Consider the following 24,106-nt stretch of genomic DNA (forward strand, 5'->3'; position numbering starts at 1 on the left):
CTTATTAAAGATGACCTGTCAGTTTTCCCAATAAACCGCTTTTTAGAGGCGGTAAAAGCCACTAAAACTCCCGTCACAATTAGATTGAAGATTTGGCCATTTGGGTGTTGTTCTACGACATGGCTCATATGGATCACCCTGACTTCAGTTTTTCCAAATATTTCACTTTACTGTTCTATATCCCTCCATGTTCAGGCTGCATTTATATGACCGTATTCTTTTGGGGTCCCCTAACCCCCGATACCATCCATGCGCATCCTGCATCACAGGCCCCTTTCTCAAAATTTAGATTCTTGACCGCAAAACAGACAAGAATAGGACACGTTTTATAATTTGTGTCATGACCACGCGGATGTGGACAGCACATGGGTGACATCTTTGCTGCCCCATAGAAATGAAGGGATCCGCTAAAAATCTGGATTGAACGAGAACCTAAAATACAGTCGTGTAAGTGAGGCCTTTCAGTGAGAATATTCTTTGTTTCTCAGCCAATAGTCATTACGTTGGTTAAATGGAATCTTCTCACCCCCATACCTGCATATATCATACCAAATGAATTATAAGATGCGTGCTGGTCTCCAGAGTAAAACACTTTCTCCCATCCTGATTGGAGCCTGCCATTCCAGAGAAATTCTTTTTCTGATATCCAAATTATCTGCTCTGTGCACCGAGAGCCATACTGATTATCGTTGGCCACCCCACCAAGCTTGGATGCTTTCCTGACCCTGTGCGTTTGCCTCAGAGTTCGGCATATACAGGCCTGTGTGTGCCTAGAGTAGTGGTGAGAGAATCAAACTTTGGATCATAGATGCGAAGTCAATTCGTTCTAACACTTCGTTTTAATGCTTTATGGAGACCTGTCTCCGTACAATATTAGGGCTCATGCACACGACCATATATATTTTATGGTCTGCAAAAACGGATCCACAAAAAATACAGATGACATCCATGTGCATTCTGTATTTTGTGGAACGGAACAGCTGGCCCCTAATAGAACAGTACTATCCTTTTCCGTAATGCGGACAATAATAGGACATTTTTTCTGCGGAAACAGAATGCACACTGAGTAACTTCCGTTTTTTTTTTTTGCTGACCCATTAAAATGAATGGTTCCACATACAGTCCGCAAAAAAAATTGAACGGAGCGAAAATATGTTCGTGTGCATGAGCCCTTAAAATGTATTGCCTCAGTTGAGACAAAATTCGTTTCACCAGAAGTCACACGAGACTTCAGTGAGTGAATTTGGTATTCATTGCTACATCTTTGAAAACATCTGAAATTCATAATCTGAAGTCAGGTTTGGTACCGAGGTACCAGTCATTACCAAACCCGACTTCAGATTACGAATTTGAAATGTAAAAGTTGTAGAACTAAATACTAAATTCATTCACCGAAGTCTCGAGCATAGTGTTGAGTGAACTTGTCGTTCGGCGTACAAGGTTCGGGTTATCTAAGAAATCCATTATGGATTCTACTACCAAGGACCATAAGTTATGGTCCGTAGTGGCGTAATACATAACGGAATTCTTAGATAACCTGAACCTTGTACGCCGAACTTGAAAACACAAGTTCGCTTATCCCTACTCGCACAACTTTGGGTAAAACTAATTTTGCCTCAACGGAGGCAATACATTTTGATGCTGCATGGAGACAGCGTTCTAACCAATCGGCTCAATTCGCTCAACACTAGCCTAGAGAGTACTGGGCTAGGCGAGATTACATCACTGCTTCCTGGCCCTGTCACTAAAAACTGGGGGGTGGCCAACAATAAGGAGCATGGCTCTCTTGGCAATAGTGACTCTCTTGATACAGCGAGCAGTTAACTTACATATCAGAAAAAGATTATATTTTTTTTCTGGAATGCAGGCACATGTCAGGATGTGAGAAAGAGCGCACATCTAGCAGTTGATTTGGGTTGATATGCAGGTATGTGGTGACAGCTTCCCTTTAAGTTTTGTAACGTAACATGAGGATAACCTTTTTACTATAGTGGAAAAATCTTAAGAATGATGGACTGTATTTTTTTCTCTTAGTTCTCCTTTTTTTGGTGCTTTTCAGAGTCAGTGTCCCTCCTCAGATCAGTCTCTCTGTAGGTGGCAGCTTGAGGACATTCCACATTTCTACTCTGGCTCCTTCCTTTTCTTGCCGGCTCGGACTATAGGTCCCTTGTGTGGCTCTCTTTTTCCTCATCGCTACCATAACAATCGTGATGACAAGCAGTAGGATGAAAAGCATTCCTGTTCCTATAGCGGATCCAACCAGAGTGGAGGCATCGGCTTTTCGCAGTAAACGTGGCTTCTGCATAGAACATAGAAGGATGAATGCAAATACCAAATCCAGCAAGTTTATAGAACGTACAAACGTGTAGGGGTTAAAAATGAGTTCTCTCCCCATTTATTTATAGATGTAGCTGCGCTAAACTTGACGGTAAACACGTTAAGTAAACAATGGCAAGAAAATGTTATTTGACTTTTTCACGAGATAACACTGTGACGTGTTATCAGAGTCAATTTTAGCTCGGCTACATCTGTACTGCATTTCTCTGTCTTTCGGAACATTAAAGTGATGGTTGGTTTAGGCAACTTTCACATCTGCGTTTTCCTTTCTGGAATTGAGATCCATCATGGGATCTCAAAACCGGAGGAAAACGCTTCAGTTTTGTCCCCATTCATTGTCAATGGGGACAAAACTGAGCCGAACAAAACGGAGTGCTCCAGAATGCATTCAGTTCCGCTTCGTTGGGTTCCCATGACGCACACAAAAGTACTGCAAGCAGCATTTTTGAGTGCCTCCTGGGAAGCAGAGAAGACGGATCCGACATGAAACACAATGTAAGTCAATGGAGTCGGATCCGGTTTTCTCGGACACAAAAGAACACTGATTCGCTGCCTATTGACTTACAATGATTTTATTGCCGAATCCGTCTTGGTCATTTTAGAGATAATACAACCAGATCCATTCAGAACGCATGCAGACTGTTGTATTATATACCGGATGCGTTTTTGCTGATCCCTTGACGGATCCAGCAAAAACGCAGTGGTGAAAGTAGCCTTAGAAACCCTTCATTCTGTAATCGGTGGACAATAACAATGGACACAGATTATCGGGATTTTTTTTTCCATTTTATTATTTTTTTTTAGAGTTCATTCATTTGCTGTTGCATTTGGCGGCTTATTTACATAGGATAGGGCACCTGGGCAATGCCGTTTTTTTACAGTACAAAATATACAAACCAGTTATCATACAGTTTATACATAGGCATTTACAGAACATAAAAGCAGTATTCATACAGCTGCGTTCTCCAATAAATGGACATGGAAAAAAAAAATCTGTATGCCATTGTGGCGGTACATTTTGGGGTGCTGTATTTGACATCCATTGAATCCCGCATACGCCCATGTTCTTTAGACCTAATGATCATATGGGCTGTTCACAGGTAACTAAAGTGGACAGTAAGTAGAACACAACATGACATTGCTTCTAGGTCATCTCATATGACAACTCTTAGCTAATGCCCATAGCCATGAGGTTCTACCTTTAGCAAATATACGTTGGGCAGCTTTAAATCAGTTTATCTAATCAAAACTATGACCACATGGTTCCATCATTTGTGGAAGTATGGTACATATTTTCTGATGTGTCTGCACCAAACATCTGTCTAAAAAGGTGGTGCGATTTCACGCATCCAGGGTTTCTACACGTTTATTCCCCCAACATGTTTAACAAGGGGCAGAGCTTTGTAGGAAAGGGGTAGGGCCTGAGGAGCACCATTTTGCGCCAAAATTGCACCACAGTTCTAGCGTAAAAATCTGTCTCAAAGTAAGCCAAGCAAAAGATGATATAGAGTCAATGAAAAGTGTCTATCCCAGGACCAGATTTATCATCCAGCCTGAGCCCCTGTGATAAATCTGGTGTAGGTCTAAGCGTACGCCCTCTATGGGATTAGTAAATCTGGGCCTATATGTGTGCTCTATAATGGAGGTGGTTCATGAAACTAGAGTCTAATCTGCTTGAAATCCTGAAAATGTCATTATTAACGGCATAAACAAAATCCAGTGTAATGTGACCATATTTAAGCAGTCTCATAAAAAGAACCATAAATAGAAGTTTTTTTCTGAGAAAACATCACCCTTCTTTAATTACTTACTGGGGATTTCCAACGAGAAATATTCTAAATTTTTCAACCAGCACCTGGATCTGAATACTTTTGTAATTACATGTAATTAAAAAATTTTGCATAGCCACTGAGCTATTCAATTAAATCTGTCTGTATAGCGCCACCTGCTGTTTATTATTGTTTTTTATCTCTTAGTATTATTGCTGAAGTGGTCACACATGATCAGTTCCATCCTTCAATATTATGTTAGAAGCTATGACAGTTAGGGCTCTTCCACACGAGCGGATGCCGTGCGGGTAATCCGCTGGGTGAAAGAGAGCCAAGCCCCGCTCCGGACAGCAGAGACTCGGAACATTAACATGAGTGATAATGCTCCGTGCCTCTCTTTGATATTTTTACTACAAAATCACAGTGAGATAAAGTTGTCACCGTGATTTTGTAGTAAAAAGATCAGAGAGAGGCACGGAGCATTATCAATTATGTTAATGCTCAGTGTCTCTGCTGTCCGGGCTTGGATCTCTTTCATACAGCGAATTACCCGCACGGGATCCGCTCATGTGAAAGAGCCCTTACAGGGAGAGAGCTGCAGCAGAATGGACACACCCCTGAGCTGTCATAAGGGGAGATCTGCAGCAGAAAGGAGATGCCAGCCCACCCTCCCCGAGCCGCCACCTTAAGTCTGGTGGAGTAACGAATGGTGAGATCTTTGGATCCATATGAGGTACAGGGCCAGTTCTAGTTTTTTTAGTTTTTTGTTTTTAAAGAATATCTTGTAATATGTGATGTCATTTTTTTTTACATTCACTGTGGGATAACCCCTTTGAATAGGATTGTGCTGCCATGCTAAATACAGTCAGTAAAGAAGAATGGTGATGTTTCTTGGGGAGACATTCTGAAGCCAATCATAAGTAATACATTTATGATTGTTTCATAGGTAAAATAAGATGTTTGACTTATTTTAGACCTAGAGCATTCTAAAATTTCTGATTTCTTTGTGAATGAGACAAATAGTTGACTTCTTATTCTCCCAAACCAGAGACTAGATAATATTTGTGTTGTAGGAACTTTACATTCCGCCAAAAATCTTGGCTTGGCTAATTTCCCCTGTCATGTCCCAAGGCTTGTTAAAAAGTTGGACTTTGCCGCATAGGGATCCACTTTCAAAGGTGGCGCTAGCAAGATGGTTCTTTTTCTCTAGGAGATACTTCTTTACCTGTTATTTTTTCACGGAGAACTGCTAATAAGTCTCAATACAGGACTGGTCCCTTTAAGGAGATTCAGAACCCTCAAGGAGAGAGTCGGCACCTGGACCCGATGCGCGCCGGCACGGGAAGGAAAAAATACACCGTGTAATAAATGAAGTCCCAGCGAGCACTTGTTATCTTCAATTCATCTGCTTTTTATTTCATAAATACATCAAAAATGGACGCGTTTCGGCCCGTCCAGCCTTCATCAGCTTGCATTGGTATACAAATTCGCAAACTTAAATCACAAATTGCCCCGCCACGGGTGGCTGCAGCCCAGAGGACTAATTAGGGAGTGTGAAATCATGCACTTGGTATAATATCATGTTGCAGTATGATTTATGTCAATCGTTTCTTCTTTTCCAGACAGAAAATCAAAGATGACTAGCTGCAATTGAGCGGTATCCTTAATAATGTTTAAATTGGTATTTCCATGTTTTGTTTTTATGTGTAACATTTGATATACAATGTGATGTCATCTGAGTACTGATTGACATGCGTAAAATTACCGCCCCATTCTTGGGCGTCTGACGTCATCACACGTGGCGGGGCAATTTGTGATTTAAGTTTGTGAATTTGTATACCAATGCAAGCTGATGAAGGCTGGAAGGGCCAAAACGCGTCCATTTTTTATGTATTTATGAAATAAAAAGCAGATGAATTGAAGATAACAAGCGCTCGCTGGGACTTTCTTTATTACTAAGTGATATAATAAGGCAGTAGCTCATAATGGAATTGTCATAACCTTCATTGCAGACAGATATTGCTCTTGTGCCGTGGCCGATACGCCTGGCACTTTTCCTACTAGTGTATGGAAGGTACTGAAAATAAGACAGGAGAAATGAGGATGTGCATGGTTTGGTTATACTACAGCAAAACTATGCAGTCCCAAGGCACAAGTAGGTTATAATTGTCTCTCAAAATACGAGAAGAATACCCCAAAAAGACTCCATGTAATGTATAAAAAAATAAAAATAATCAAAAAGGCACATCCAAAACATCGCCCTCTGGATAGTATTACAGATGTCTCACCTATTGAAGAACAGGGCTCTGGATATTTACCACGTCTGTACACAATATCAGTCACAGGTTTGTCTTAGCTTCTATATATTGTGGCTTTGTTTCGATGGTTAAATGGCCAGTAGTAAGACTAGCTGCCACATATAAAGCGGAACCAAAAATATCTCCAGTGTTGGGACTGTCCATATGACGTATTGTCCACTTTACAAAATTACCCACATTCAGATCGGGCAGATGTCCATTGCTCATGCTTCATATCAATCGCTCTTCAGGGGGCACTTTCAGAACACTATCCATTTCTAGCCGGGCTCCGGCCACCTCCTGTTGGCTGGGACTGTATGTGCCTTCCGATTGTCTCCTCTTCCTTGCTGTCAGCACCATGAAAATGCCCACAATAATAATTAGAAGCAAAACCCCACAAGACACAGGGACTGCAACTCCGAGGAGAGGGAAGGGGAAAGCCCAGGCTGCACTGCTTTTCTGCAAGAAATGAACATCATATTATATCACAGGAGCCCTACCTGAAAGGTACAGGATATGTTGCATACTTAAATGGTCATAACAAGTAAAAACATAACATAATATAGTATATATTGTATATATAGTAAAAACATAATATAATAAAGTTATAGAACATAACCCCTCAATGTGTTGGTACAATCATCTGCTGAACTTAGTTGAATGCTCTTTGTGGGATAACCCCTTTAATAGATCTACCACCTGTCCACAGAATAGGTGATAAATACATACTGGATTGATGAGGGCCTGCTAGAGCAGTGTTTCCCAACCAGTGTGCCTCCAGCTGTTGCAAAACTACAACTCCCAGCATGCCCGCACAGCCAAAGGCTTCACTGCAGTCCTCTGCTGCGGCTGGTTACTTCCGCCCGCTGGATTCCGAGCTACGGACCGGTGCATGCGCAGTCCAACTCCCTGTTCCTCTGCCCATATGGGCACAGCAGTGCGCGACAAATGTGGAGCGGCGCAGGCGCGAGATTTGTGAGGTAGAGGAGGAGGTAATAATAGGAAAGGAGGGCGAGCCAGAGGGGTGAAATAGGTGTGGTTTTCTGGGCACATCGCCGAGGGGTCTGGGCACTTGCTGCAGTAATGCCGCCCCTGGGCGGAGGATCTCGGCAAGGGACAGCACAAATAAAGGTAACATTGTAATGTGGGCACAGGAATCTATATCTGAGCGGTCTAAAAGCCTCAGATAAGGTGACAGACTCCATTTAAATCAACATATTTTTAAATAATTTTTTATGTTATTTTCCAAGTCAATATCTATATTTAAACGCAAACCATAAACTCCTGCAGTTTTCGCACTGATCATGAAGCCTAATAATAGACGCCACTTCTTGGTCTGTACAGATCACGTTTCTGCAGTTATATATTATTCTAATCCTGCCTGTAATGATATCACCTCTGTATATTGATAAGACCGGATCCACCATTCACAATAGGTGATTGTCATATCTTATCTATTCTTCCCTTGTACAAGGTCCTCTGCACAGGTCATGGAGCATGCCTAGAAGACTCTCCCATAGAAGTCAATGAGGTCCCCTCTTGACCATTGTTTCTATGGACCATGGGGCTGCCGTACAGCAATTTTCTAAATGCCCTTAAGAGCAGCTCAGGCAAGATGGCCGCACCCATAACCATGTTCAGGAAATAGAATAGAAAAGTTTGCAAGAAAAGGATATGTGTTGCTATCTGGTTTTAACTCGCAGATACAATTTTTGATGACACTTTTCCTTTAATGGCCCAAACGGATGCTAAATGTTCATCTGATGCATAGGATCTGTTTTTTTCTTTATTTTTCTGATGGCTTAGAAGAACGGAAAAATAACGGTGATGTAAACTCTCCCCAAGTTTGTGGGAGTCACATGAAAAAAGGAACTGCCCGCCAGATCAAACTGCCGCAAGTGTGAAAGTAGCCTAATACCCTGCTTGCATGGCTGCGTGGTACTTGGCCACACAGCAGCTATGGTTTTGGCCGTACACAAGTGTGACATACGGTATAAAGTCATTGGCAGGTGGGTTGTGGGATTAAAGTGGTTTTCCCATCTCAGACAATGGGGGCATATCGCTAGGACCCGCACCTATATCGAGCAGGGAAAGTGGTGGCTGGAGGACTCCTGTTCCGGCCACCCCCGAGCGTTATTCCCATAAAAGTGAATGGTAGTGCACCGCGCATGGACAGCCCCCGCTCCCATTCACTTTTATGAGTCAGACGGAAATATTTTCGGCGCATCTACGCCGAGAATGGAGCCCTGAAAGTGCTAGAGGGCGCACTGCGCATGGGCAGCCGCCCTCCATTCATTTCATGTACACCGAAAATAGTTGAGCGCTGTCTCGGTTATTTTCATCGGGCCCATAGAAGTGAATGGGAGCGGTGACCACGCATACTCAGTGGGTTCCCATTTGCTTCTATGGGGAGAGCGCTTGCTGGTGGCCAGACCCGGGGTCTTCCAGCCACCACTTTGGCCCCCACTGTTCTTGATATAGGTGCGGGTCCCATTGGTGGGACCCGCACTTATCAGACAATGGGGATATATTCTATCGATATACCCCCATTGTCTCAGATGGAAATACCCCATTAAGTACAGGTTTTGCTTGGGGGTCCCAGAAGTTTTAAACTTGGCTTTTGGTGTCAGAAAGCTAGCTAATGTACAAAACCACATGTAGCACAGCCCAAATCCTAAAATATTACAAAATACATGATAATCAGTGACAAACACTATAATTGATTTGGAGAATACTTGAGAAGCACATACATAGACATGCAGGTTATACACAAAGTGTGGACACCAATCAGATACACATCAGGAGTCTTAAAGGGGTTATCTAGGACTTTAAAATTGTCTTTAGTATAGGCCAGGGATGGGCAAACTGAGGCTCTCCAGCTGTTGTAAAACTACAACTCCCAGTATGCCCAGTCTGCCTACAGCTATCAGCCTACAGCAGGGCATGATGTGATTTGTAGTTTTACAACAGCTGTAGAGCCGCAGTTTGCCCATCCCTGGTATAGGCAATCAATAACCTATCTGGTGGGAGGCCAACTAGTGGCACCCTGCCAGTCAGCAAGTGCCTCATCCACATCATCGTTTAACTGGCACTTTTCATAGTAAGGCTACTTTCACACTTGCGGCAGAGAGATCCGGCAAGCAGTTCCGTCGCCGGAACTGCCTGCCGGATCAGGCAAAATGTATGCTAACTGATGGCATTAGTAAGACTGATCAGGATCCTGATCAGTCTTAAAAATGCCTGATCAGTCGAAAAAATGCATTGAAATGCCGGATCCGTCTTTCCGGTGTCATCCGGCAAAAACGGATCCGGCATTTATTTTTTCACCTTTTTTTCAGTCTGCGCATGCGCATACCGGAAGGACGGATCCGGCATTCCGGTATTCTGAATGCCGGATCCGGCACTAATACATTCCTATGGGAAAAAATGCCTGATCCGGCATTCAGGCAAGTCTTCAGTTTTTTTAGCCGGAGATAAAACCGTAGCATGCTACGGTTTTCTCTTTTGCCTGATCAGTCAAAACGACTGAACTGAAGACATACTGATGCAAACTGAACGGATTACTCTCCATTCAGAATGCATGGGGACATACCTGATCAGTTCTTTTCCGGTATAGAGCCCCTGTGACGGAACTCTATGCCGGAAAAGAACAACGCAAGTGTGAAAGTAGCCTAACTGGTATTACAGGTGACTGGGACTGAACTGGAATTCTAGGCACAGCTGCTACTAAACTAGTTGTGCCTTGAAAACCACGAAGGGGACACAGAGTCCACCTGAATGCCGTGGCACCGTCAGCTAATTAATGAAAGAGCCAAGAGTCAAACCCCCCAGGAATAATACTGACTGCGAAGGGTCATCAATTTTAAGTCCCGGATAACCCCTTTAATTACAAGTAGAAATTATGTGGAATCAGTACAAGCATGCAATTTTACAACCCAGTGTGGCAAATACAGTCATAGTAACAGATGAGTTGAGGTTTCCTGGCAGAAGTATAGAGCGAGTGATTAGCAATTCCCAGTGTTAATGAAGGTGGCACAATTTCGGGTGACACAGAATAACATAACGTGATCACACAGACCATGCAAACAGATTGTTAACCAACATGCAGATTCCCGACAAAAGCAACAGCAATGAAGGAACTCTGGCTAGCATGTGATCCTGGCAGGTGGAGCTCACACGTCTGGAGTGAAGTCACAAGACATTGCTTTGGAAAGCTTAGTGACACAAGACAGGCCCATATATTCATCATCATCTGAGATCCATCGTCACCTACCTCACAGCGGACCCCACTGAAGCTGGCATTGCAGAGACACTTGTAGTTGTTGACCGAGTCCTGGCATGTCCCGCCGTTGAGACACGGGTTGGGCTCACAGTCATTGATGTTGATTTCACATCTACACAACCAGAAATATTACAGAGAAGATCATTAAGACAAACGTCTAGAGCAGGGATCGGCAACCTCAAGCACTCCAGCTGTTGTGAAACTACAACTCCCCACATGCACTTCACTTCTGTGGAAGTTCGGAGAACAGCCGAGCAAGTGTGCATGCTGGGAGCTGTAGTTTCAGGGGGTGCCGGAGGTTGATGACCCCCTGATCTGGCATGTGCTACAGTATCGAGTATATAATATACAGCAGGATCTTATTATCCATGCTGCACTGAGAAGCATCTTCTTGTACATAGGGGTCTGGTATTTTTGCTGATATTTCTGTGACTATCCCATTCATCTGAAGCTGGCTTGCTGAAATCCATGCACATGTTACAGAAACAAACCCATTCAGAGGAATGTTTCCTGCACATCTGCCGTGTGTGAGCATATCCCTACAGGGTCACTCTGCTTTTGCTCATTGTTATGGTGGACCATACATACCCTGAAGGTTCAGCTCAACAGCATCAGGCTGAAATCTTGCAGAATAAGAAGTGCTACATAAAGAGCAATATCTATGTAAAAAATCCTGCAAAATCTTACGAAAATCTCAGTCAAATGTATTTTGACAAAACTTTATTCAGAACTAAAAACATACAAAAAAAATACATTCAACTACAGCTGAAGGATTGCTCTGATTCTCATCAATACTTCATACATAGAGGACCAAAGCTTGCACCCTTGTACTCATTAGAAGACAACTATGTAATCCTGCAAGTGACCAGAAGTGATGTTATATCGGCTTCGACATTTATACCCCCCTCTTGAGAATTAGGTTAAAGGGGGTTTTCAGGGAGTACAATATTGATAATCTATCCTTAGGGGGAGGTTATCAATATCTGATTGTTGGGGTCCGTCTCCCGGCACACCCGCCGTTCAACTGTGGCCTCCTCCTCCTCACCTTCATCAGTCACATGGCCTAGGCACAGCTCAGATGTGCTCGGTTAGTTGTGAGCGCTGTGGCCTCTACCAACAGTTGATCGCGAAGGTGACGGCTGACTCCCACCAATCAGATATTGATGGCCTACCCTTAAAGTAGATGAGTAATTGACTAAATTGATCCATGGGAATGTGAGGACTTTTTTTTACAGTATCCTCCTAATGGATCAGTCTTGGGCCTCATGCACACAACCGTTGTTCGGGTCCGCATCCAAGCCGCAGTTTTTGCGGCTCGGGTGTGGACCCATTCACTTCAATGGGGCCGCAAAAGATGCGGACAGCACACTGAGTTGCTCCATTCCGTGGCCCCGCAAAAAAATAAAAAATAACATGTCCTATTCTTGTCCGTTTTGTGGACAATAATAGGCATGTCGACAATGGGCCGCCCCTTCCGTTCTGCTAATTGCGGAAGGCACACAGGTGGCTTCCGTTTTTTGCGGATCCACGTTTTGCGGACCGCAAAAAACGGAACGGTCGTGTGCATGAGGCCTTAGAGCGAGTTCACACCGTGGCTTTTGCATTCCACAGCAGAATCCACTCTGGTTACTGCTTCGGCTTTTCAGTTTGATTGCAGGTGGACCCGCTCACCATTTAGCCCCAGTGAATGGACACTATGACAAGAAATGACATGTACTTTTTTTGGCGCTGTCGTAGAAGATAAACTGTGGCTGATTGAATGGCAGCATGGCTCCCATTTAAAACCACGCGACCAGTGCGCGCTTCTTGGCTTGGAATCTGTGCAAAACTCTGTGTGAACTAGCCCCTAGGGTTCATGCACACAGAGGTAGAGTATGGATCCATGGCGTTTTATGGGCGCAGTATTACAGTTTCGTACAATGTGGATTGGTAGTAAGGCCATGTGCATAAGGCTTTAATGGAGATACACAAAGGGGCATAGAACTATTAGGAGAAGGAATACATATTACAGATTTCTGATACAGGAAACAATCCTTATGTGAACAAAGGTGGAAGCCAAGGGCTCCATTAGACAATGTTGTGCATATCTGGCTTTGTGAGTGAAGCAGTTCATTAGACGTGCCTACTTGAGGATATAGGACCATAGGTGACCCAGTACATGTTGCCATGCTCTAGCTGCCAGCAATCTTAGTTCATTCCCTCAGTCTGACAGATGTGGCCAAGTTCTCCAAAAGTCACTCATAAGAATATAAGTATACTCATTTTTATGTAAACAGCGCACACCCAGTAAAAATGGTGGCTGTCGGCTGCTATGATGTTTAATTTCACATGAGTTCTTACCTTTTTCCTGTAAAGCCCGACCGGCAAGTACAGTTTGCGCCCCAGATTCCATTATTGCATTTACCGCCATTCAGGCAGGTTACATTTATTCCACAACGATCAGGAGGGAACGGCCATCTGTCAATAGAGAAAGTAAGATGATATTATAATAATCATCAAGTATTTTCACATCCTATAAATAATTCAAAGCTTCTTTTAGTGTGGCATGCATTCGCCTATTCTGAGAGAGAATCCATTGCCTTCACCGGTCACAAATATGAGCTGTAACATGAATGTATAGTAAGATCCCATAGGAAAGGCATGAAGAAAAGTACTGTCAAGCAAGTCACATTATTGTTCGAGACATGAAAACTTTCCACAATGGAGTTCCTCATTAGAATAAAACATTTGGGTTTTCTTAGTAACCTTCCGTTTTTGCTGGATCCGGCAGGGTTCAGCAAAAACGCTACCATTACTGATAATACAACTGTCTGCATCCGTTATGAACGGATCCGGTTGTATTATCTTTAACATTGTCAGGACGCATCCGTCATGAACACCATTGAAAGTCAATGGGGGACGGATCAGTTTTCTATTGTGTCAGAGAAAACGGATCCGTCTCCATTGAATTGTGGGTCATGACAGATCCGTCTTGCTTCGCATCTCGGGACGGAAAGCAGACCGCAGCATGCTGTTCTCTGGTATGAGAACGGAACGGAATGCTTTTTGGAGCATTCTCTTCTGTTCAGTTTTGTCCCCATTGACAATGAAAGGGGACAAAATGGAAGTGTTTCTTTCCAGTATTGACACCCTATGACGGATCTCAATACCGGAAAATATTAACACTAGTGTGAAAGTAGCCTAAGCCACCATTAAATTGTTTACTGCTTAAAAGGATAACTGTCATATTTTTTTTTATTTGTTAGTTTATTACAGCTAGGCATGTATACCTGAGTTAGTTTGTCAATGATCCCAAAAGATCTGTAATTACATTATAACAGCTTTCATTAATGTCTCCTGTCCCTTAAAATACCGTTGCTAGGGCTTGTCTGTCTTCCCTTTAGTATAAGCAGAAGACAGAGGGGCGGTCCTTCACACTGCATGCCTGCATTAGGCTTCAGAGTGAGGAGGCGTGTCTGTCTGTAATCCAATCTGATTGGCTGGCAGGAAGCTGATGGCTAAAGCAAGTGTGTATGTCAGGGATCAGCAACCTCTGGCACTCCTGCCATTCTGAAACTACAACTCGCAGAATCCTCCTTTCACTTATATGGGAGTTACAAGAACAGTGGCATAAGTGTGCATGAGTTGTAATTTCACAGCAGCTGGAGTGCCGAAGGTTGCTGATCCCTGGTGTATGTGAAGTGAGGGAAGGCAGTTTTGGCCTCAGAGAACTGGCGGAGGAGAAGATTCTCATATTGCAGGTTTCAAAATAGCCGTAACGAAGAGAAAAGCTCAAGGAAAACAGTGGTGTGTGATTTTTTGGACAGTTACACAGTTGTTTTTTTTGTTGTTGTTAATTTTTGGAAACTTTTTTTTATTACTTCACATTAAAAGGTCTTTTCTGACACTTACTCGCAGTAAACCCCGGCAAAGGTGGCTGGGCATAGACATTTGTAGCTATTCACACCGTCTAAGCAGAAGCCTCCATTTAAACAACGATGCTGCTCACAGTCATCCACGTTAATTTCACAGTTTTTGCCGGTGTAGCCTGAAGAACAGTTGCACCGATAGTCATTCTCCAGGTCGTAGCACGAACCATGAACACAGGGGCTAGACTTACAGTCATCAATATTGAGCTCACAGTGAACTCCCTCCCATCCCGATTTACACGTACAGCTGAATGAATCGAACAAATCTTGACATTTTCCACCATGCTGACAGGGAGCATCACCGCACACATCTGCCCCTTTACATCCAAGCTCCAGTGACACTTGTTCTTTCTTTACGAAATGTTGAGGAAATAATTGATCAGCAAATGGCAGATATAGGCCTCTTATGGAAACTTGTCCAAGGCATCCAGTGTAATTCTTAGCCAATATAATTGCAGTGTCCTCCACTAAGAAACTCAAGCTGGCAGCATTGCCGTGTAGTGTTTTACTCTGCTCATTGTCTAAGCTTATTGTCCATTGAGGAACCATATCTATAAAAGATTTCATCATCTCGACTCTGTGCCATAAGGCATCAGAAACCATCATCCTTGTATTCAAATGGATTCCGTCCACGCTGTTTCCACTCTGTAAAGTGATGAGCAATTGACCGTTCTGAACGATGATAGAAATATAGTCCAGATCTTTGGTGGCTTCAAGCAAAATAGCATCTGTGTCTCGAGTCCTGAAGTCTATTGAAATTGATTCAAGTTGTGGTCCTGATGAAATGTTGGATGTAAAGATCACTGAGCTTTCTTCTTTGAAAGTGGCGTTGACCAGACCTAAAAATAAGACAGACATCAAATCATCTCAAACTATTAAAGGAGAAAACAGAATTAGTGAAGCAAGCAAAAGTTCACATTTCTGTTTTGGAGATCTGCCGCAAATGCCAGCCAGACAAAATAAGGTTGCATGCAACAGTTTTCGTCCAGCCGAAATCAGCTGAATCACCGTCAGACCTCAATGCAGTCAATGGTCGATGGTGAAGTAGAGAATCCAGCAACGTTGGATCCTGTTATATTTGGCAGGCTGCTCTGTGCTGAAACAGCCTGCCGCATCTCAAAACGGAAATGTGAATGAAGCCTAACTGAATAGATAAAAAAAAAATCTATCCATACATGTATACCCTCCAGGAAAATCTTTGCAGGTGGCCTCTGATGGACAAGGTTTCCACTGACACCACACCTGCTCTTCACACGTTGGTCCAGTGAATTTGGCTGAGCACTCGCAGGTGAAGTCGTTCCAGGTCACGGTGCAGGTGGCATTATTCTTGCATGGGCTGGACTAGGAAAATGAAGATGAAGATCTATTCATTTGTTCCATCATTACAAGAGAAAAGAAAACACTCCATATTCAGCTGTAGATGAGAAACGTTGAGTCTAACTTGCGGAATTTAGGTCTTTACCCCCTTTTTGTAGATGCACATTTTCTCTATGCTGCCTCACACATACATTGGGGGAGATATACTGCAGCCGCACCCCCTCATCCATTCACTTTTTTTTACACTAGACAAACAGGGGGCTTTCCATTTACCCTGATCCTACAGCAGTGGCGTGCCCAAGGGGGGTGGGGCGTGCGCCCCGGGTGCCGGCTCTGACAGGGGTACCAGCAGGCCCAGAAGCAATGAGCGTTTCCATCAATACAGATGGAAGCAGTGGCGTAGGCAGGGCCGCTGATAGGCCAGTACAGCTGGCCCAGTTGTACCGGGCCCGGCTGGCAGGGGGGCCCGGGCAGCCTCGACATAACCAAACCACCTCCGGACCGCTGTACGCAGATTCGCGTTCCGGAGGTGGCAGCCCTGCGCTCAGCGACGCATATACGCGTCATCTCGCGTGAGCCGGGATTTCCTGTGAACGCGCGCACACAGGCGCGCGCGCTCACAGGAACGGAAGGTAAGAGAGTTGATCTCCAGCCTGCCAGCGGCGATCGTTCGCTGGCAGGCTGGAGATGTGTTTTTTTTAACCCCTAACAGGTATATTAGACGCTGTTTTGATAACAGCGTCTAATATACCTGCTACCTGGTCCTCTGGTGGTCCCCTTTGTTTGGATCGACCACCAGAGGACACAGGTAGCTCTGTAAAGTAGCACCAAGCACCACTACACTACACTACACCCCCCCCCCGTCACTTATTAACCCCTTATTAGCCCCTGATCACCCCTGATCACCCCATATAGACTCCCTGATCACCCCCCTGTCATTGATTACCCCCCTGTCATTGATCAACCCCCTGTAAAGCTCCATTCAGATGTCCGCATGATTTTTACGGATCCACTGATAGATGGATCGGATCCGCAAAACGCATCCGGACGTCTGAATGAAGCCTTACAGGGGCGTGATCAATGACTGTGGTGATCACCCCATATAGACTCCCTGATCACCCCCCTGTCATTGATCAACCCCCTGTAAAGCTCCATTCAGACGTCCGCATGATTTTTACGGATCCACTGATAGATGGATCGGATCCGCAAAACGCATCCGGACGTCTGAATAAAGCCTTACAGGGCTTACAGAAGGCGGCGTCTGGGGAGGGGCCAAGGGCGGGGCCAGGGGTGTGGCTGAAGGAGGGATCAGGGGGTGGAGCTGAAGGGGGCCCCGTCATGTATGCTGTACGGGGCCCCATGATTTCTATCAGCGGCCCTGGGCGTAGGGATCGCCATAGCAACCATAGCAGTGGCTATGGGGCCCTACGCCACTGGGGGCCCGTCCGTGCCGACTTCTGTTGATTTTTTTTATTTTATTTTTTATTTCCACACACACTACACACAGGCAGCCAGGCCCGAGCCGCGAACCGCCCGCCCACTACACTAGACTAGTGTAGTGGGCGGGACGCGGGCGGTCCGAGGCTCGGGCCTGGCTGGGGAGGAGTCAGGACTGGAGCAGGGCGCACGCAGGGCCGGGCCGACACAGTGGCTGCGGAGGCTCCAGCCAGGCCACTGAGAACTCAGAAGATCCGATAGTATATTCTAACCCCCAGGCGTTCCCATGGTGACGGGGACGCTTTCCTGGGGGTTAGAATATACCATCGGATCTGAGTTTTCACGAGCTCAGTGAGATTGTAAAAACTCAAATCCGATGGTATATTCTAACCCCCAGGCGTTCCCATGGTGACAGGGACGCTTGCCTGGGGGTTAGAATATACAGGGCCACGCCGCTCACAGCAGTATATTTATAAACTAATCAGTAACTACTTTAACTTTAATAATTGCTCATTGCTGAGCTCTTTACTTGGATTTTTTGGATATCTTACTCTGTAGGCTCCTCCGGTAATAGCAGGCAGTGCGGGGGGCGGCGCTCACTCACTGACGTCACGCGCCTGCTCCTCCCACTAGGCGGCGCAGGCGCGTGACGTCAGTGAGTGAGCGCTGCCCCCCGCACTGCCTGCTGTTACCGGAGCTAAGACAGAGTAAGATATCAAAAAAATCCAAGTAAAGAGCTCAGCAATGAGCAATTATTAAAGTTAAAGTAGTTACTGATTAGTTTATAAATATACTGCTGTGAGCGGCGTGGAGGGGGATCTGTGGATGGCACTGTTTAGGGGAGGGGGGATCTGTGGATGGCACTGTTTAGGGGAGGGGGGATCTGTGGATGGCACTGTTTAGGGGGGATCTGTGGATGGCACTGTTTAGGGGGGATCTGTGGATGGCACTGTTTTGGGGGGGATCTGTGGATGGCACTGTTTAGGGGGTATCTGTGGATGGCACTGTTTAGGGGGGGATCTGTGGATGGCACTGTTTAGGGGGGGATCTGTGGATGGCACTGTTTAGGGGGGGGATCTGTGGAAGGCACTGTTTAGGGGGGGATCTGTGGAAGGCACTGTTTAGGGGAGGGGGATCTGTGGATGGCACAGGGGTGGGGCCCATACATTTTTTTGCTATGGGGCCCATGCATTTCTAGCTACGCCCCTGGATGGAAGCGCTCATTGCTGAAGCGCTGACACCCGTGACCCAGTCCCATATACTGCGGCAGGGCAGGGAGCGCATAGTTCCCTGCCCCGCTGCCGATCACCGCAATAGGCTTCAGGCCTAATATGTGTATATACATAATACAATCGAATAAATATTGCAGGAACATGTTATTTCTCGTGTTTTATGCTCACCTGACACACGTCATCAGACACACAATTCTTTGTGACATTGCTGATGGAAACTGGGTAGACTTGATCATCTTTATCATCAAACGAATAAAACGCCAAACGACGATCATTGATTCGAACATCTTGAAGGCATCCTTTAAAATATCCACCCCACTGCTCAACGTCTCTACCCGGTGGTATTCCTCCAATGAGTACAGTGTCTTCTGCTGAAACTGATAATGTTGGCAGCTGCTCAAACTCTTCCTCGAATTTGACACCGTTTAGTTTGACAAGCCCCTCCATTACTGATATAGTGATCATATTCTTCTTGCCATTGCTGACATATTCTTTGAAAGAAAGTGTTTCTGACAAAAATTTGATATTGATTTGTCCAGATTTCAGGTAGATTAACAAGTAATCCACAGTACCATTACTCATCTGTAGGACCAGGCCATCTCGTTTGAATGTCCTAATGAATGCAGATATAGTGAAAGAGTCTCCAACATGTTGGGCGATTGTGAAGTTGGCAAAACTAGGTATATCTTCCCAGAAGAATGTCCCAGATGTGTACTCTGTAGAAAAAGAGAGGAATGAAGGTGAATCCACCAGAAATAGACAGCTGGACTAAAACGATGAGAACAAAACACAGGTGGTGGAGTGGGTTACAGGGCCGGTGTGGTTTGAAGAGGAAACCTGACGCATCAGGATCGACCTGTAATAGATGACAGATCCCACATCGCTGCTCCAGTTCTCCTGGCAGGGCTCTGTTTTTGCAGCTGTGAAATCGTATCAAAAACACGTGACCGCTGCAGCCAATCATCGGCACAGGTTCATATTTGAATCTGAATCTAATGTAGTGTTCTCACAGTGAGCACAGTACATTAGATCAACGATCAGATATTAACCGACTGTATCATAAATTCTACGATACAGTCAGGTCAGGGGAGCATGGTTGGTCCAGTAGATGTGGCCAATACATGGCCCATGTCTCCTGGGCCGATCACATTCGTGTGCATGAACCCTAATTTGTAACAATCTGTTTGCATAGAGTTCCCCTAGTAGTGGCTGCAAGAAAATGCTGGGTTTTCACATTGGGAAGAGGTGCTGGCTGTGGACTTTCTGAGAACGTTCTCCATCCACAGACCCAATGGTGTACTCACCTTGGAGGCAGACCCCATGAATGCTAAGGGACCGCGCATTTAACTCCTCCAGTCCCCGATATAAAACAATGGCATTTTCTTTCAGCCATCACTAGGGGGAGCTCATTGCATAGAGATGCTTACAGCTTACACTGAGTTCGATGGTAGCTGCCCATGCACTGAGTTTTATAATGTATGAAAGGAAACAGTGGAAATACGCTGAGAAATATGGTGTTCAGAATGAGTGCTGTATTTATAAAGCACCTGTTCCACTTTTTTATGACATGACATAGAAGTGAGTGAGGTGATGTGTGATACATTTTTCATCAAAAAAATTCTCGTTATTAAAAAAATAATATGTACAGTACAGACCAAAAGTTTGGACACACCTTCTCATTTAAAGAGTTTTCTTTATTTTCATGACTATGAAAATTGTAGATTAACACTGAAGGCATCAAAACTATGAATTAACACATGTGGAATTATATACATAACAAACAAGTGTGAAACAACTGAAAATATGTCATATTCTAGGTTCTTCAAAGTAGCCACCTTTTGCTTTGATTACTTCTTTGCACACTCTTGGCATTCTCTTGATGAGCTTCAAGAGGTAGTCCCCTGAAATGGTTTTCACTTCACAGGTGTGCCCTGTCAGGTTTAATAAGTGGGATTTCTTGCCTTATAAATGTGGTTGGGACCATCAGTTGCGTTGAGGAGAAGTCAGGTGGATACACAGCTGATAGTCCTACTGAATAGACTGTTAGAATTTGTATTATGGCAAGAAAAAAGCAGCTAAGTAAAGAAAAACGAGTGGCCATCATTACTTTAAGAAATGAAGGTCAGTCAGTCAGCCGAAAAATTGGGAAAACTTTGAAAGTAAGGGCTATTTGACCATGAAGGAGAGTGATGGGGTGCTGCGCCAGATGACCTGGCCTCCACAGTCACCGGACCTGAACCCAATCAAGATGGTTTGGGGTGAGCTGGACCGCAGAGTGAAGGCAAAAGGGCCAACAAGTGCTAAGCCTCTCTGGGAACTCCTTCAAGACTGTTGGAAGACCATTTCAGGGGACTACCTCTTGAAGCTCATCAAGAGAATGCCAAGAGTGTGCAAAGCAGTAATCAAAGCAAAAGGTGGCTACTTTGAAGAACCTAGAATATGACATATTTTCAGTTGTTTCACATTTGTTTGTTATGTATATAATTCCACATGTGTTAATTCATAGTTTTGATGCCTTCATAGTCATGAAAATAAAGAAAACTCTTTGAATGAGAAGGTGTGTCCAAACTTTTGGTCTGTACTGTAATTCTGACAGAATTCTCACTGGGTGGCCCACACTGTTTTGCTATTGGGTCCTATGATATCTGTGTACGTCCCTGCACACACCTCAACAACAACAATTTACCTGACCTGTTTTGGAGGGGGGTTTTGTTAAGACATTTAAAAAAAAAAAAAAAGCATGAAGGAGTCACAATTTTATCTGATGAGCAGAGATAACTAAATATACACAACCAATTGCAAAATGTGCCTGAAAGAAGAAAAAAATAAAAATCTGTAACTTAAGCACATACCTTCCAAGCAAGTTGGACCAGTGTATGGTCTGACACAGTCACACTTATAATTGATCCACTGGTCAATGCACTGTGATTGATGGTGACAAGGATTGTTGTGGCACCAGTCTGTTTTATTACATCCCAGTATGAGATTATAGGACTGGTCATCTCCAATATTCTCTGGTATCAGGATGGCGTAGTCAATTCTAAGATCTTCTAAACATCCGGTGAAGTTCTGCTTGCTCCTTGTATTGTTCAGTAGGGAGTCCTGTGCGAGTCCTCCTATGTATACTTTTGTGAATGTCTCCTGAAGCGGAGGATCATACTCAGTGTTTAAAGGTTTTCTGCTGTAACATAAGCCATCGCTGCAACCTTGATGGTATAGAGTTAGATTGAGGTATGAATTCAGGCTAACACTTGCTTGATACCAACGGCCGTCATCTACTTTATAATTATCTATTACTAGGACTGAAAGAGTGTCATTATAGTTAAATATAACCTGCAAAAATCCATTATAAAGTTCAAGTATTAGATAGCTTCTCTCATTTCCCCAATACAGGAGAACCATATCTGGCAAAGTGGTTCTAAACCGTACTGCTATGTGGGTTAAGTCTTCTTCAGCACTCCTCTTACTTCTGTTGGATACCTCAAGTTCATAGACAAAGTACCCAGTTGATGAGAAGGAAAATGTGGTGGGAGTGGAACAATCCAGCCCATAAAAGCCTGGTTGGCAGATGCAGAGATGGGTATGGATCGCCATCTCCTCCATATAGATGGGAACGCACACAGCATCATTTTGGCAGCTGTGATTTAAGCATCCCAGCAGCTTTATGGAGCAGTTTTTACCTCCCCAACTGATTCCATCTCGTGTGGTTGCTGGACATTCACAGGTATAGTCTGCAACTCCATCTTTGCAGGTTGCTCCATTCTCGCATGGGTTGCTTTCACAGTCATCAATGTCTATAGTGCATAGCACACCTATAAGATACAAACAAAAGGAATCAATGCTAGGGACTGTAAGCATGGTAAACAAAAGAGACCCCTTGGCATGCCATAGGGAGGGGCATCTCAGAGACGTCTTTCACCAGGCATCTAACCACCATATACAAAGCTGGCCTATAGCTTTGCTGCATTGGGTGAAATAACCAGAGAATTCCTGATACTGACAAGGCTGGTCATTGTGGCTGCCTTTACACAGCTATTGGGAATAGAAATCGACCACACTGTGATATACTTTGGAACTGTGCCTATTGCTGTTATTTGTACTAATACTACTCCCATCATCAACTTTACTCATTGTAACCAATGGCCTAGTCACTGATGCACCATCATCCGCTGGCCCTTGCATCTGCCCCCCGTCCTTGCATTCATCTAACATTTAGGGCACCCCGAACCAAGCAGGAGTCCCCAGAAAGTCCATTGTGTGCCCACAGGGAAGAAGTGATGCATTTACTGCATAACTCCAGGGAGCATTGGAGTGAGAACAGCCTCTGTGAATCAACTACTACTCCTATCAGTGCCACAACTACCACTCTTCTCCTCCCAGCGGGTCACTGCAGTAGAGGAAGAGACACACTGGGGATGGGGACTCAGTGTCATAATATTGCAGTAATGTCAGCAATGTAAGTCTGTTGCATGAAAAGGAACATTTCTGCAGCAAAATACATGGAATGCCACAAACCCTATATGGCGGAATGCGAAATCACAGAAATGTCCGCAACAAACATGACGCCCGTGAATATATCCTTGTAGGGAGGGGATACAATGCCATCACCAGAGATTATAGATTTTAATTCATTCAACTGGCTCCTATAGACTGCTACATGGAAATGAATGTACTGTACTAGACTCATACAGTAGTATATGCAGTAAGTATACTGAGGGAGCTTCACCTTTTATGTATATACACAGAGCACAGATCACATATACAGAAGGCACACAATAGTGACATGCTAGTGAACACAGTAGCATCACCAACAGTTTCAGGTGGCAGTTTTTTATGTTTGTGTATTTCTAAAAATGTATCATACAAAACTAGTATTGCACACATTTGTAGAACTGTAGTCCCCTGTAAACACCAGCAGAGGGCAGCGTTACCATTTTATGCCCGTCCTCTATCTGTCGGGCAGTTCCTCTCCGGAGTAATATCTTTGTTGTAGACCCTAATGATGAGCATGTGAGGGAATCGACAAAACCAGCCCTGATCCTCACACGTCTTCTCCTTCCAGTTCTTCGGCCATCTTCTATTTTCAATGGACTATGCAGCTGGGAAGAGCACTCTCATCATATCTATTAGGCCTCTTTCACACGACCGTTTTTTTTTTTTTTTCGTTTACGGGCCGTTTTTTGCGGTCCGTATACGAAACCATTCATTTCAATGGTTCTGCAAAAAAAAACGGAATGTACTCCGTATGCATTCAGTTTCCGTATTTCCGTCCTGTTGAAAGATAGAACATGTCCTGTTATTGCCCGCAAATCACGTTCCGTGGCTCAATTCAAGTCAATGGGTCCGCAAAAGAAACGGAACACATACGGAAATGCATCCGTATGTCTTCCAGATCCGTTCCGTTTTTGCGGAACCGTCTATTGAAAATGTTATGCCCAGCCCAATTTTTTCTATGTAATTACTGTATACTGTATGTGCCATACTGAAAAACGGAACAGAAACGGAAACACAACAGAAACAAAAAACG

The 24,106-nt window shown here is 44.3% G+C and overlaps 1 protein-coding gene across 1 annotated transcript in view; it reads right to left on the reverse strand.

Annotated features, from left to right (window-relative positions):
- Positions 1-6,312: 6,312 nt before the first annotated feature.
- Positions 6,313-24,106, reverse strand: part of CRB2 (crumbs cell polarity complex component 2) — a 118,949-nt gene continuing 101,155 nt past the window's right edge. Inside the window, exons 7-13 of the mRNA XM_040406280.1 lie at positions 21,432-22,391; positions 18,748-19,295; positions 15,769-15,934; positions 14,577-15,432; positions 13,026-13,142; positions 10,677-10,797; positions 6,313-6,862 (exon numbers count right to left, since the gene is read on the reverse strand). Coding sequence (XP_040262214.1) covers positions 6,635-6,862; positions 10,677-10,797; positions 13,026-13,142; positions 14,577-15,432; positions 15,769-15,934; positions 18,748-19,295; positions 21,432-22,391 — 2,996 coding nt within the window. The 3' untranslated portion in view covers positions 6,313-6,634. The remainder of the gene's footprint in view (positions 6,863-10,676; positions 10,798-13,025; positions 13,143-14,576; positions 15,433-15,768; positions 15,935-18,747; positions 19,296-21,431; positions 22,392-24,106) is intronic.

This window comes from Bufo bufo, chromosome 8 (genome assembly GCF_905171765.1).
Source record: "Bufo bufo chromosome 8, aBufBuf1.1, whole genome shotgun sequence".
Classification (NCBI taxonomy): domain Eukaryota; kingdom Metazoa; phylum Chordata; class Amphibia; order Anura; family Bufonidae; genus Bufo; species Bufo bufo.